At 56.5% G+C, this 13,128-nt stretch overlaps 1 protein-coding gene across 1 annotated transcript in view; it reads left to right on the top strand.

The window, feature by feature from the left end:
* The first annotated feature begins 627 nt into the window (after positions 1-627).
* The window catches only part of LOC116958130 (uncharacterized), a 29,125-nt gene continuing 16,624 nt past the window's right edge, over positions 628-13,128 (top strand). The window contains exons 1-3 of the mRNA XM_032980622.2: positions 628-723; positions 5,166-5,457; positions 12,018-12,185. Coding sequence (XP_032836513.2) covers positions 5,169-5,457; positions 12,018-12,185 — 457 coding nt within the window. The 5' untranslated portion in view covers positions 628-723; positions 5,166-5,168. The remainder of the gene's footprint in view (positions 724-5,165; positions 5,458-12,017; positions 12,186-13,128) is intronic.

The following is a 13,128-nucleotide window of genomic DNA, read 5'->3' as shown; positions in this document are numbered from 1 at the left end:
CTACCTAACATGGCCGACTCAGATCGCACATTCACACCCCTCCCACCCCCATGTAAGATGTCCGCCAGCAGTGACGCAAACCTCACCTAACATGTCCGCCACAAATGACGTAATCCCCATGTAAGATGTACGCCGCTCGTGATGTATGTGCCACGCAAGATGTCCGCCACAAATGTCGCCATCCCCACGTAAGATGTCCGCCAGCGGTGACGTGACCGCCCACGTAAGATGTCCGCCAGCAGTGACGTGTTCCCCACGTAAGATGTCCGCCACCGATGACATAACCCCCATCGAACATGTCCGCCACCATTAACGTTTATTTTTTCCCGTTCACGAAACAAACCAAAATCCTTTACGCGCCAAATTGACGATTTAATAATCATTCACCACCCACCTCCTCCTCCTCCCCAGAAGATTATCTCTATTTAATCTGTAATGTTTACGATAAATTATTAAATTATTCACAGATTTAACTCCGTTTCCGCCTCTCTCGCGGCGCTTCCGGTGGCCGTGGTCGCCATGGAGACCGTGGGGGCGGAGCGGGGGGACGGTGGTTGCCAAGGAGACCGTGGGGGCGGGGGCGGGTGGGGGGGTGGTCGCCATGGAGACCGCACGGGGGGTGGGGGGGAGGGGCTGTTGTGGTGGTGGTCGCCATGGAGACCGCGCCGGTGGCGTTGCACTCGAAGTGCACCCAGCCTGGCACCGCCACTCAGTGGTGACTGGGTGAGTGACTGTGTGGGTGACTGTGTGGGTGACTAGGTGAGTGACTGTGTGGGTGACTGTGTGGGTGACTGTGTGGGTGACTGTGTGGGTGACTAGGCGGGTGACTGTGTGGGTGACTGTGTGGGTGACTAGGCGGGTGACTGGGTGAGTGACTGTGTGGGTGACTGTGTGGGTGACTAGGCGGGTGACTAGGCGGGTGACTAGGCGGGTGACTGGGTGAGTAACTGTGTGGGTGACTGTGTGGGTGACTGTGTGGGTGACTAGGCGGGTGACTAGGCGGGTGACTAGGCGGGTGACTGTGTGGGTGACTGTGTGGGTGACTAGGCGGGTGACTAGGCGGGTGACTGTGTGGGTGACTAGGCGGGTGACTAGGCGGGTGACTGGGTGAGTGACTGTGTGGGTGACTGTGTGGGTGACTGTCTGGGTGACTAGGTGAGTTACTGTGTGGGTGACTGTGTGGGTGACTAGGCGGGTGACTAGGCGGGTGACTAGGCGGGTGACTGTGTGGGTGACTGTGTGGGTGACTAGGCGGGTGACTGTGTGGGTGACTGTGTGGGTGACTGTGGGTGACTGTGGGTGACTGTGTGGGTGACTAGACGGGTGACTGTGTGGGTGACTAGGCTGGTGACTGTGTGGGTGACTGTGTGGGTGACTGTGTGGGTGACTAGGCGGGTGACTAGGCGGGTGACTGGGTGGGTGGCTAGGCGGGTGACTAGGAGGGTAACTAGGCGGGTGACTTTGTGGGTGACTGTGTGGGTGACTGTGTGGGTGGCTAGGCGGGTGACTGTGGGTGACTGTGTGGGTGACTAGACGGGTGACTGTGTGGGTGACTGTGTGGGTGACTGTGTGGGTGACTAGGCGGGTGACTGTGTGGGTGACTGGGTGGGTGACTGTGTGGGTGACTGGGTGGGTGGCTAGGCGGGTGACTAGGCGGGTGACTGTGTGGGTGACTGTGTGGGTGACTGTGTGGGTGACTAGACGGGTGACTGTGTGGGTGACTAGGCTGGTGACTGTGTGGGTGACTGTGTGGGTGACTGTGTGGGTGACTAGGCGGGTGACTAGGCGGGTGACTGGGTGGGTGGCTAGGCGGGTGACTAGGAGGGTAACTAGGCGGGTGACTTTGTGGGTGACTGTGTGGGTGACTGTGTGGGTGACTAGGCGGGTGACTGTGGGTGACTGTGTGGGTGACTAGACGGGTGACTGTGTGGGTGACTGTGTGGGTGACTGTGTGGGTGACTAGGCGGGTGACTGTGTGGGTGACTGGGTGGGTGACTGTGTGGGTGACTGGGTGGGTGGCTAGGCGGGTGACTAGGCGGGTGACTAGGCGGGTGACTGTGTGGGTGACTGTGTGGGTGACTAGGCGGGTGACTGTGTGGGTGACTGTGTGGGTGACTGTGGGTGACTGTGTGGGTGACTGTGTGGGTGACTAGACGGGTGACTGTGTGGGTGACTAGGCTGGTGACTGTGTGGGTGACTGTGTGGGTGACTGTGTGGGTGACTAGGCGGGTGACTAGGCGGGTGACTGGGTCGGTGACTGTGTGGGTGACTGTGTGGGTGACTAGGCGGGTGACTGTGTGGGTGACTAGGCTGGTGACTGTGTGGGTGACTGTGTGGGTGACTAGGCGGGTGACTGTGTGGGTGACTAGGCGGGTGACTGTGTGGGTGACTGTGTGGGTGACTGTGTGGGTGACTAGGCGGGTGACTGTGTGGGTGACTAGGCGGGTGACTGTGTGGGTGACTGTGTGGGTGACTGTGTGGGTGACTAGGTGGGTGACTGTGTGGGTGACTAGGCGAGTGACTAGGTGGGTGACTGTGTGGGTGACTAGGCGGGTGACTTTGTGGGTGACTGTGTGGGTGACTAGGTGGGTGACTGTTTGGGTGACTAGGCGGGTGACTGTGTGGGTGATTGTGTGGGTGACTGTGTGGGTGAATGCGTGGGTGACTAGGCTGGTGACTGTGTGGGTGACTAGGCGGGTGACTAGGCGGGTGACTGTGTAGGTGACTAGGCGGGTGACTAGGCGGGTGACTAGGCGGGTGACTGTGTGGGTGACTGTGTGGGTGACTAGGCGGGTGACTAGGCGGGTGACTGTGTGGGTGACTGTGTGGGTGACTAGGCGGGTGACTGTGTGGGTGACTGTGTGGGTGACTGTGTGGGTGACTAGGTGGGTGACTGTGTGGGTGACTAGGCGGGTGACTAGGTGGGTGACTGTGTGGGTGACTAGGCTGGTGACTGTGTGGGTGACTGTGTGGGTGACTGTGTGGGTGACTAGGCGGGTGACTAGGCGGGTGACTGGGTCGGTGGATAGGCGGGTGACTAGGAGGGTAACTAGGCGGGTGACTTTGTGGGTGACTGTGTGGGTGACTGTGTGGGTGGCTAGGCGGGTGACTGTGGGTGACTGTGCGGGTGACTAGACGGGTGACTGTGTGGGTGACTGTGTGGGTGACTAGGCGGGTGACTGTGTGGGTGACTGGGTGGGTGACTGTGTGGGTGACTGGGTGGGTGGCTAGGCGGGTGACTAGGCGGGTGACTGTGTGGGTGACTGTGTGGGTGACTGTGTGGGTGGCTAGGTGGGTGACTAGGCGGGTGAATAGGTGGGTGACTAGGCGGGTGACTGTGTGGGTGACTAGGTGGGTGACTGTGTGGGTGACTGTGTAGGTGACTAGGCGGGTGACTGTGTGGGTGACTAGGCTGGTGACTGTGTGGGTGACTGTGTGGGTGACTAGGCGGGTGACTGTGTGGGTGACTAGGCGGGTGACTGTGTGGGTGACTGTGTGGGTGACTGTGTGGGTGACTAGGCGGGTGACTGTGTGGGTGACTAGGCGGGTGACTGTGTGGGTGACTGTGTGGGTGACTGTGTGGGTGACTAGGCGAGTGACTAGGTGGGTGACTGTGTGGGTGACTAGGCGGGTGACTTTGTGGGTGACTGTGTGGGTGACTAGGTGGGTGACTGTTTGGGTGACTAGGCGGGTGACTGTGTGGGTGACTGTGTGGGTGACTGTGTGGGTGAATGCGTGGGTGACTAGGCTGGTGACTGTGTGGGTGACTAGGCGGGTGACTGTGTAGGTGACTAGGCGGGTGACTAGGCGGGTGACTAGGCGGGTGACTGTGTGGGTGACTGTGTGGGTGACTAGGCGGGTGACTAGGCGGGTGACTGTGTGGGTGACTGTGTGGGTGACTAGGCGGGTGACTGTGTGGGTGACTGTGTGGGTGACTGTGTGGGTGACTAGGTGGGTGACTGTGTGGGTGACTAGGCGGGTGACTAGGTGGGTGACTGTGTGGGTGACTAGGCTGGTGACTGTGTGGGTGACTGTGTGGGTGACTAGGTGGGTGACTGTGTGGGTGACTGGGTGGGTGACTGTGTGGGTGACTAGGCGGGTGACTAGGCGGGTGACTGGGTGGGTGACTGTGTGGGTGACTGTGTGGGTGACTAGGCGGGTGACTAGGCGGGTGACTGTGTGGGTGACTGTGTGGGTGACTAGGTGGCTGACTGTGTGGGTGACTAGGCGGGTGACTGTGTGGGTGACTGTGTGGGTGACTGTGTGGGTGACTAGGTGGGTGACTGTGTGGGTGACTAGGCGGGTGACTAGGTGGGTGACTGTGTGGGTGACTAGGCGGGTGACTGTGTGGGTGACTGTGTGGGTGACTAGGTGGGTGACTGTGTGGGTGACTAGGCGGGTGACTAGGTAGGTGACTGTGTGGGTGACTAGGCGGGTGACTGTGTGGGTGACTGTGTGGGTGACTAGGTGGGTGACTGTGTGGGTGACTGTGTGGGTGACTGTGTGGGTGACTAGGCGGGTGACTGTGTGGGTGACTGTGTGGGTGACTGTGTGGGTGACTGTGTGAGTGACTGGGTGGGTGACTGTGTGGGTGACTGTGTGGGTGACTAGGCGGGTGACTGTGTGGGTGACTGTGTGCGTGACTGTGTGGGTGACTGTGTGAGCGACTGGGTGGGTGACTGTGTGGGTGACTGTGTGGGTGACTGTGTGGGTGACTAGGCGGGTGACTGTGTGGGTGACTGTGTGGGTGACTGTGTGGGTGACTGTGTGAGCGACTGGGTGGGTGACTGTGTGGGTGACTGTGTGGGTGACTAGGCGGGTGACTGTGTGGGTGACTGTGTGGGTGACTGTGTGGGTGACTGTGTGGGTGACTAGGCGGGTGACTGTGTGGGTGACTAGGCGGGTGACTAGGCGGGTGACTGTGTAGGTGACTAGGCGGGTGACTGTGTGGGTGACTGTGTGGGTGAATGTGTGGGTGGCTGTGTGGGTGACTGCGTAGGTGACTATACCGAGTGACTATGGGTGACTGTGTGGGTGACTATGGGTGAATATGAGTGACTATACCGAGTGACTATGGGTGACTATACCGAGTGACTATACCGAGTGACTACGGGTGACTATACCGAGTGACTATGGGTGACTAGTGCCCCCTCCCCCCCCCCTAGCCCATGGACGAGTCCCTGCACAGGATGGTGCTGGAGGGCCACACTGCCGCCCTGCGCCGCCTGGCGGACGCCGTTGCCGGGCCCACCGTGCCCACCGGGGCCACCGTGCCCACCGGGGCTGTGCCCGCCGTGCCCGCCGTGCCCACCGGGCCCACCGGGGCCGCCGGGGCCGCGTGCGTCCGCGACGGCCACGGCAAGTCGCCCCTCGACCTCGCGGCCATCTTGGGGCGCGACGACGTCATAGCCCAGCTGCTGAGGCTGGGGGCGGAGCCTAATGCGCGCAGCACGAGGGGTGTGTACCACGTGTCTCTGTGTGTGTGTGTACCACGTGTCTGTGTGTGTGTGTGTACCACGTGTCTCTGTGTGTGTGTGTACCACGTGTCTGTGTGTGTACCACGTGTCTCTGTGTGTACCACGTGTCTCTGTGTGTGTGTGTACCACGTGTCTCTGTGTGTGTACCACGTGTCTGTGTGTGTGTACCACGTGTCTCTGTGTGTGTGTACCACGTGTCTCTGTGTGTGTGTACCACGTGTCTCTGTGTGTGTGTGTACCACGTGTCTGTGTGTGTGTGTGTACCACGTGTCTCTGTGTGTGTGTACCACGTGTCTCTGTGTGTGTGTGTACCACGTGTCTCTGTGTGTGTGTGTACCACGTGTCTCTGTGTGTGTACCACGTGTCTGTGTGTGTACCACGTGTCTCTGTGTGTACCACGTGTCTCTGTGTGTGTACCACGTCTGTGTGTGTACCACGTGTCTCTGTGTGTACCACGTGTCTCTGTGTGTGTACCACGTGTCTCTGTGTGTGTACCACGTGTCTCTGTGTGTGTGTACCACGTGTCTCTGTGTGTGTGTGTAACACGTGTCTCTGTGTTTGTACCACGTGTCTGTGTGTGTACCACGTGTCTCTGTGTGTGTACCACGTGTCTCTGTGTGTGTGTACCACCTGTCTCTGTGTGTGTACCACGTGTCTCTGTGTGTGTACCACGTGTCTCTGTGTGTGTGTACCACGTGTCTCTGTGTGTGTGTACCACGTGACTCTGTGTGTGTACCACGTGTCTCTGTGTGTGTGTACCACGTGTCTCTGTGTGTACCACGTGTCTCTCTGTGTGTGTACCACGTAACTCTGTGTGTGTACCACGTGTCTCTGTGTGTGTGTACCACGTGTCTCTGTGTGTACCACATGTCTGTGTGTGTGTGTGTACCACGTGTCTCTGTGTGTGTGTACCACGTGTCTCTGTGTGTGTGTACCACGTGACTCTGTGTGTGTACCACGTGTCTCTGTGTGTGTGTACCACGTGTCTCTGTGTGTACCACATGTCTGTGTGTGTGTGTACCACGTGTCTCTGTGTGTGTGTACCACGTGTCTCTGTGTGTGTGTACCACGTGTCTCTGTGTGTACCACGTGTCTCTGTGTGTGTGTACCACGTGTCTCTGTGTGTACCACGTGTCTCTGTGTGTGTGTACCACGTGTCTGTGTGTGTGTGTGTGTACCACGTGTCTGTGTGTGTACTACGTGTCTCTGTGTGTGTACCACGTGTCTCTGTGTGTGTGTACCACGTGTCTGTGTGTGTGTGTGTACCACATGTCTGTGTGTGTGTGTACCACGTGTCTGTGTGTGTACCACGTGTCTCTGTGTGTGTGTGTACCACGTGTCTCTGTGTGTGTGTACCACGTGTCTCTGTGTGTGTTTACCACGTGTCTCTGTGTGTACAACGTGTCACTGTGTGTACCACGTGTCTGTGTGTGTGTGTACCACGTGTCTCTGTGTGTGTACCACGTGTCTGTGTGTGTGTGTGTACCACGTGTCTCTGTGTGTGTGTACCACGTGTCTGTGTGTGTGTGTACCACGTGTCTCTCTGTGTGTGTACCACGTGTCTCTGTGTGTGTACCACGTGTCTGTGTGTGTGTGTGTATCACGTGTCTGTGTGTATACCACGTGTCACTGTGTGTACCACGTGTCTCTGTGTGTGTACCACGTGTCTATGTGTGTGTACCACGTGTCTCTGTGTGTGTACCACGTCTGTGTGTGTACCACGTGTCACTGTGTGTACCACGTGTCTATGTGTGTGTACCACGTGTCTCTGTGTGTGTACCACGTGTCTGTGTGTGTGTGTACCACGTTTGTGTGTGTACCACGTGTCACTGTGTGTACCACGTGTCTCTGTGTGTGTACCACGTGTCTATGTGTGTGTACCACGTGCCTCTGTGTGTGTGTACCACATGTCTCTGTGTGTGTACCACGTGTCTCTGTGTGTGTGTACCACGTGTCTGTGTGTGTGTACCACGTGTCTCTGTGTGTGTACCACGTGTCTCTGTGTGTGTACCACGTGTCACTGTGTGTGTACCACGTGTCTCTGTGTGTGTGTGTACCACGTGTCTCTGTGTGTGTGTACTACGTGTCTCTGTGTGTGTGTACCACGTGTCTCTGTGTATGTGTACCACGTGTCTCTCTGTGTGTACCACGTGTCTCTGTGTGTGTGTGTACCACGTGTCTCTGTGTGTGTACCACGTGTCTCTGTGTGTGTGTACCACGTGTCTCTGTGTGTGTGTACCACGTGTCTCTGTGTGTGTACCACGTGTCTGTGTGTGTACCACGTGTCTCTGTGTGTGTGTGTACCACGTGTCTCTGTGTGTACCACGTGTCTCTGTGTGTGTGTGTACCACGTGTCTCTGTGTGTGTGTACCACGTGTCTCTGTGTGTGTGTGTGTACCACGTGTCTCTGTGTGTGTACCACGTGTCTCTGTGTGTGTGTACTACGTGTCTCTGTGTGTGTGTACCACGTGTCTCTGTGTGTGTGTGTACCACGTGTCTCTGTGTGTGTGTACCACGTGTCTCTGTGTGTGTGTGTAACACGTGTCTCTGTGTGTGTACCACGTGTCTCTGTGTGTGTGTACCACGTGTCTCTGTGTGTGTACCACGTGTCTCTGTGTGTATCACGTGTCTCTGTGTGTGTACCACGTGTCTCTGTGTGTGTGTGTACCACGTGTCTCTGTGTATGTGTACCACGTGTCTCTGTGTGTGTGTACCACGTGTCTCTGTGTGTGTGTATCACGTGTCTCTGTGTGTGTACCACGTGTCTCTGTGTGTGTGTGTATCACTTGTCTCTGTGTGTGTGTACCACGTGTCTCTGTGTGTGTGTACCACGTGTCTGTGTGTGTACCACGTGTCTCTGTGTGTGTACCACGTGTCTGTGTGTGTACCACGTGTCTCTTTGTGTGTGTACCACGTGTCTCTCTGTGTGTGTACCACGTGTCTCTGTGTGTGTGTGTGTACCACGTGTCTCTGTGTATGTACCACGTGCCTCAGTGTGTGTGTGTACCACGTGTCTCTGTGTGTGTACCACGTGTCTCTGTGTGTGTGTGTACCACGTGTCTCTGTGTGTGTACCACGTGTCTCTGTGTGTGTATCACGTGTCACTGTGTGTGTACTACGTGTCTGTGTGTGTGTGTGTACCACGTGTCTCTGTGTGTGTACCACGTGTCTGTGTGTGTGTGTACCACGTGTCTCCGTGTGTTTACCACGTGTCTGTGTGTGTGTGTACCACGTGTCTCTGTGTGTGTACCACGTGTCTCAGTGTGTGTGTGTGTACCACGTGTCTCTGTGTGTGTGTACCACGTGGCTGTGTGTGTACCACGTGTCTCTGTGTATGTACCACGTGTATCTGTGTGTGTGTACCACGTGTCTCTGTGTGTGTGTACCACGTGTCTCTGTGTGTGTACCGCGTGTCTCTGTGTGTGTACCACGTGTCTCTGTGTGTGTATCACGTGTCTCTGTGTGTGTACCACCTATCTCTGTGTGTAGCCACGTGGAATGTTCGAACGCTCACTGCGGAGGAGAGGCTGCCACTCCCCTGTCGGGAGCTGGACCGGTACCGCCTGGATCTCTGTGGCATTCAGGAGGTCCGGTGGACTGGCTCTGGCTCCTGCCACCATGAGGGGTGGACAGTCCTCTACTCGGGGCAGGAGACTGCCAAACAACAGGGAGTGGCTCTTCTTCTGAACAAAAGAATGAAGGGGCCGTGTTAGTATGGCAGTGAGGTGTGGGAAGCAGTAACCCCCAGGCTACTTTGGGCTCGCCTTCCCATCAACCGGAGGCGAGGAGTGGTGGTCGTGGTTACTTATTCCCCCACCGAAGACGAACATCCGTGGAGGGATGCAGACAAGGCCGATGAGTCAGATGCCTTCTATGACCTCCTGTCACAGGTGCTAGCTAATGTGGCCCCTCGGGATAGAGTCATCTTGGTGGCTGACTTCAATGCCCGAGTTGGTCATGATGCTGGCACCTGGTCTGGAGTGATTGGAGGGCATGGGCCAGATCAGTTCAATAACAACGGTAGGAGGCTGCTAGATTTTTGTGCAGCCCATGGGCTTGTAATTACCAACACGCTGTTCCGTCATCGGCGCATCCACACAACATCATGGATGCATGCCGGGTCCAAGCAAGAACATCTGCTGGACTACATAGTGACGGAACAGCGGATGCGAGCCCATGTCCTTGACTCCAGGACCTACCGTGGAGATGATCTGCCCACTGATCATCGATTAGTCATCTGTAAGATGCGCCTGCCATTCTTCACTCCAGTGGTGGGTGTACACGCATTACCCTATTCCAACCTAAGGTGGCCTGGTCTCAGCTAGCTGATGAAAGTTGCAAGCGAGAATTTCATCATCGCTTGCGGCTGGGGTTGGCATCGTCCCCGACTCCTCCTGATGTCGAGGGTAAATGGGCGAGGTTTAGGACTGTGACTCATGCAGCTGCAATGGCTGCTTTGGGTATGCGGTCCAGACCTCCCCAGAGACTCTGGCTGAAAGAGGAGGTGTTTAGGATGGTTGAGAAAAAGCGACAGGTCCACTCTCATCATCTGCAGCATCCTACGTCAGAGAATGAGGAGGCTTACCGCAGCCTTCGCTCGGAGGTTCAGAGAGCCGTGAGGCGCTGCAAGGATGGGTGGTGGTCGCGGGTTGCTGAGGAGATGGAGTCTGCCTCAGTGGCCCGTGATCACAAATCTCTATTTAACTCCATAAAAAAGTAACCTGCAGCTCCACGCCTATTAACATCATTAGGGGGAAAAACGGTGATCCAATCTCCGACCCCCAGCAACAGGTTTGCAGATTTGCTGAGCATTTCTGTGAGGTCCTGGGGGAGGGGAAATCCCTCAGCCAGGAAAACATTGTGGCACAAAGTGGGAATGACCCTGCTGAGGCTGCGGTGCCTCAAATTTTGGAAGAAGAAGTCACCCCTTGTGAGTGGCTGGCTGAGGTGCCATCTGTTGAGGAAGTACTGAAGGCGATCCAGAGTCTGAGACCAGGAAAGGCAGCGGGCAGAGATGATCTCCCAAGCGAAATGCTGAGGGAGCGTGTCGTAGGGAATTCCAACAAGACCTACATCTCTGATTTATTGACCTAGTCAAGGCCTATGATACCATCAGTAGGCCTGGGTTCTGGGTTGTTCTTCGTGCTTTGGGAGTCCCTGACCCTCTGCTCACGATCATTAAGGACCTTCATGATGGTGAGCAGGCCCGGGTAAAACTACATGGCTGGGAGTCAGAGCCATTCCCTGTACACCTTGGGGTGCGACAGGGATGTCCTCTGGCTCCCACATTATTTAACATCTATTTTGACCATTTAGTTTGTGAAGCCTTCAATAGCTGTACTGGGGAATTTCCATTTGGTATAGATATAATGGGAGGCTGATCGATGCCCGGGTGCGGTCAAGGGATGGCTCCCTATTGCTCAACCACGTTATGTATGCCGATGATTTGGTAATAGCTGCTCATTCAGAGGAGGAGTTGGAGACGCTGAGACTGGAGCTTGCCACTAAGAGATGGGGCCTTACCATCAGCCCCATCAAAACTAAGCACCTGCCTGGGTATTTTGTACCATCGGACACTCCACCGCCACAACTCCCAATCGGTGATAGGGCAGTGGTGGAGAGAGTGGAGAGTTTCCCATACCTGGGCAGTGTGCTCATAAACGGCTCCAGTTTAACAGCAGAGGTCTCACTCCTAATCAATCGAGCGGCAATATCTTTTCATCGGTTGCTTAACGCTGTGTGGAAGCTACCTGGTCTGTCGCTCCGCACTAAGCTTCAGGTCTTCTCGGCCACGGTCATTCCCTCCCTTCTCTACGCTTGCGAAACGTGGACCCCCCTAATGGAGCATCTTCCGCAGTTAGAAACATTTAGGCTGGCCTGCCTACGATCCATCCTGGGTTTAACCAGACTGGATTGTGTGAGGAGCTCACAAATCCTTGAAAGATCTCGGCACGGTCCCATCGGTGAGCTCCTCCGGCGGGCAAGGCTGCGATGGCTGGGTCATGTAGCCCGCATGCCCAGCCACCGCATGCCGAAACAGCTTTTGTTTGGCCGGATCGAGGGGGCTAAGCGGGCGCGGCACGGGCTAGAGAAGAGATGGAGTGATGTGGTACAGGAGGACATGGAGCTGAGTGGACTTGCCGATGACCGGTACCAGCGGTGTCAAGATCGGCCTCTGTGGAGGAGGCTCGTGAAGGACGCCGCTACTGGGCAGTTGGAGGCAGTCGCCCTCCAACAACAACGGAGGGCGGAGGAGCGACGCTCACAACAACGAGCGGAGCGCCGGGTGGCTAAAGCACAGCAAGGTTGGCACAGTAGGGGGGCACAGGTGGTGCATCAGCCAGTCATCTCAGTCAGTCGACCCGTGGCACCTGCTGGGTCTGCCCCGTGACCTCCTCCTGCCCGCGGGCATTCGACACTTCACGTGGTAGCCTCAAGGTGCACGTGGCCTGGCACAAGCGTCGTGGTGACGTCACCGCCACTTGGTGGTGACGTCACCGCCACGTGGTTGTTGTTGTTGTTGTTGTTGTGTCACTGCAGGCTACTCTGCACTCCACCACGCCGCGCTGTGGGGCCGTCCCCGCTGCGTCTCTGCGCTGCTTCGAGCAGGCGCCGACCCCTCGGCTCGCAGCTTCAGCGGCGAGACCCCTCGCGGGGCCGGCAGCAGGCTGAGACACGAAGCCTGCACCCGGCCGCTCCTCACTGCCGGTAGTCACCCACTCGGTCACTCAGTCAGTCAGTCAGTCAGTCACTCAGTCAGTCACTCAGTCACTCAGTCACTCGGTCAGTCAGTCACTCGGTCAGTCAGTCACTCGGTCAGTCACTCACTCAGTCACTCAGTCACTCACTCAGTCAGTCAGTCACCCACTCGGTCACCCACTCAGTCAGTCACTCAGTCACTCAGTCACTCGGTCAGTCAGTCACTCGGTCAGTCAGTCACTCGGTCAGTCAGTCACTCAGTCAGTCAGTCACTCAGTCAGTCACTCACTCAGTCACTCAGTCAGTCAGTCACTCAGTCACTCACTCAGTCAGTCAGTCACCCACTCGGTCACCCACTCAGTCAGTCACTCAGTCACTCACTCAGTCACTCACTCAGTCAGTCAGTCAGTCACTCAGTCACTCACTCAGTCACTCACTCAGTCAGTCACTCAGTCACTCAGTCAGTCACTCACTCAGTCACTCGGTCAGTCAGTCACTCGGTCAGTCACTCAGTCACTCAGTCAGTCAGTCAGTCACTCAGTCACTCAGTCACTCAGTCACTCAGTCAGTCAGTCAGTCACTCAGTCACTCAGTCAGTCACCCACTCAGTCACTCAGTCAGTCAGTCACTCAGTCAGTCACTCAGTCAGTCAGTCACTCAGTCACTCACTCAGTCACTCACTCAGTCAGTCAGTCACTCAGTCAGTCAGTCACTCACTCAGTCACTCGGTCAGTCAGTCACTCGGTCAGTCACTCAGTCACTCAGTCAGTCAGTCAGTCACTCAGTCACTCAGCCAGTCAGTCACTCACTCAGTCAGTCAGTCAGTCACTCAGTCAGTCAGTCAGTCAGTCACTCAGTCAGTCACTCAGTCAGTCAGTCAGTCACTCACTCAGTCACTCAGTCAGTCACCCACTCAGTCACTCAGTCAGTCAGTCACTCAGTCAGTCACTCA

Source organism: Petromyzon marinus, unplaced genomic scaffold, assembly GCF_048934315.1.
Source record: "Petromyzon marinus isolate PM22_M1 ecotype Great Lakes invasive population unplaced genomic scaffold, UKy_Petmar_22M1.pri1.0 PM_Scaffold_215, whole genome shotgun sequence".
NCBI lineage: Eukaryota > Metazoa > Chordata > Hyperoartia > Petromyzontiformes > Petromyzontidae > Petromyzon > Petromyzon marinus.
This window is presented reverse-complemented; position numbering and strand designations above follow the sequence as displayed.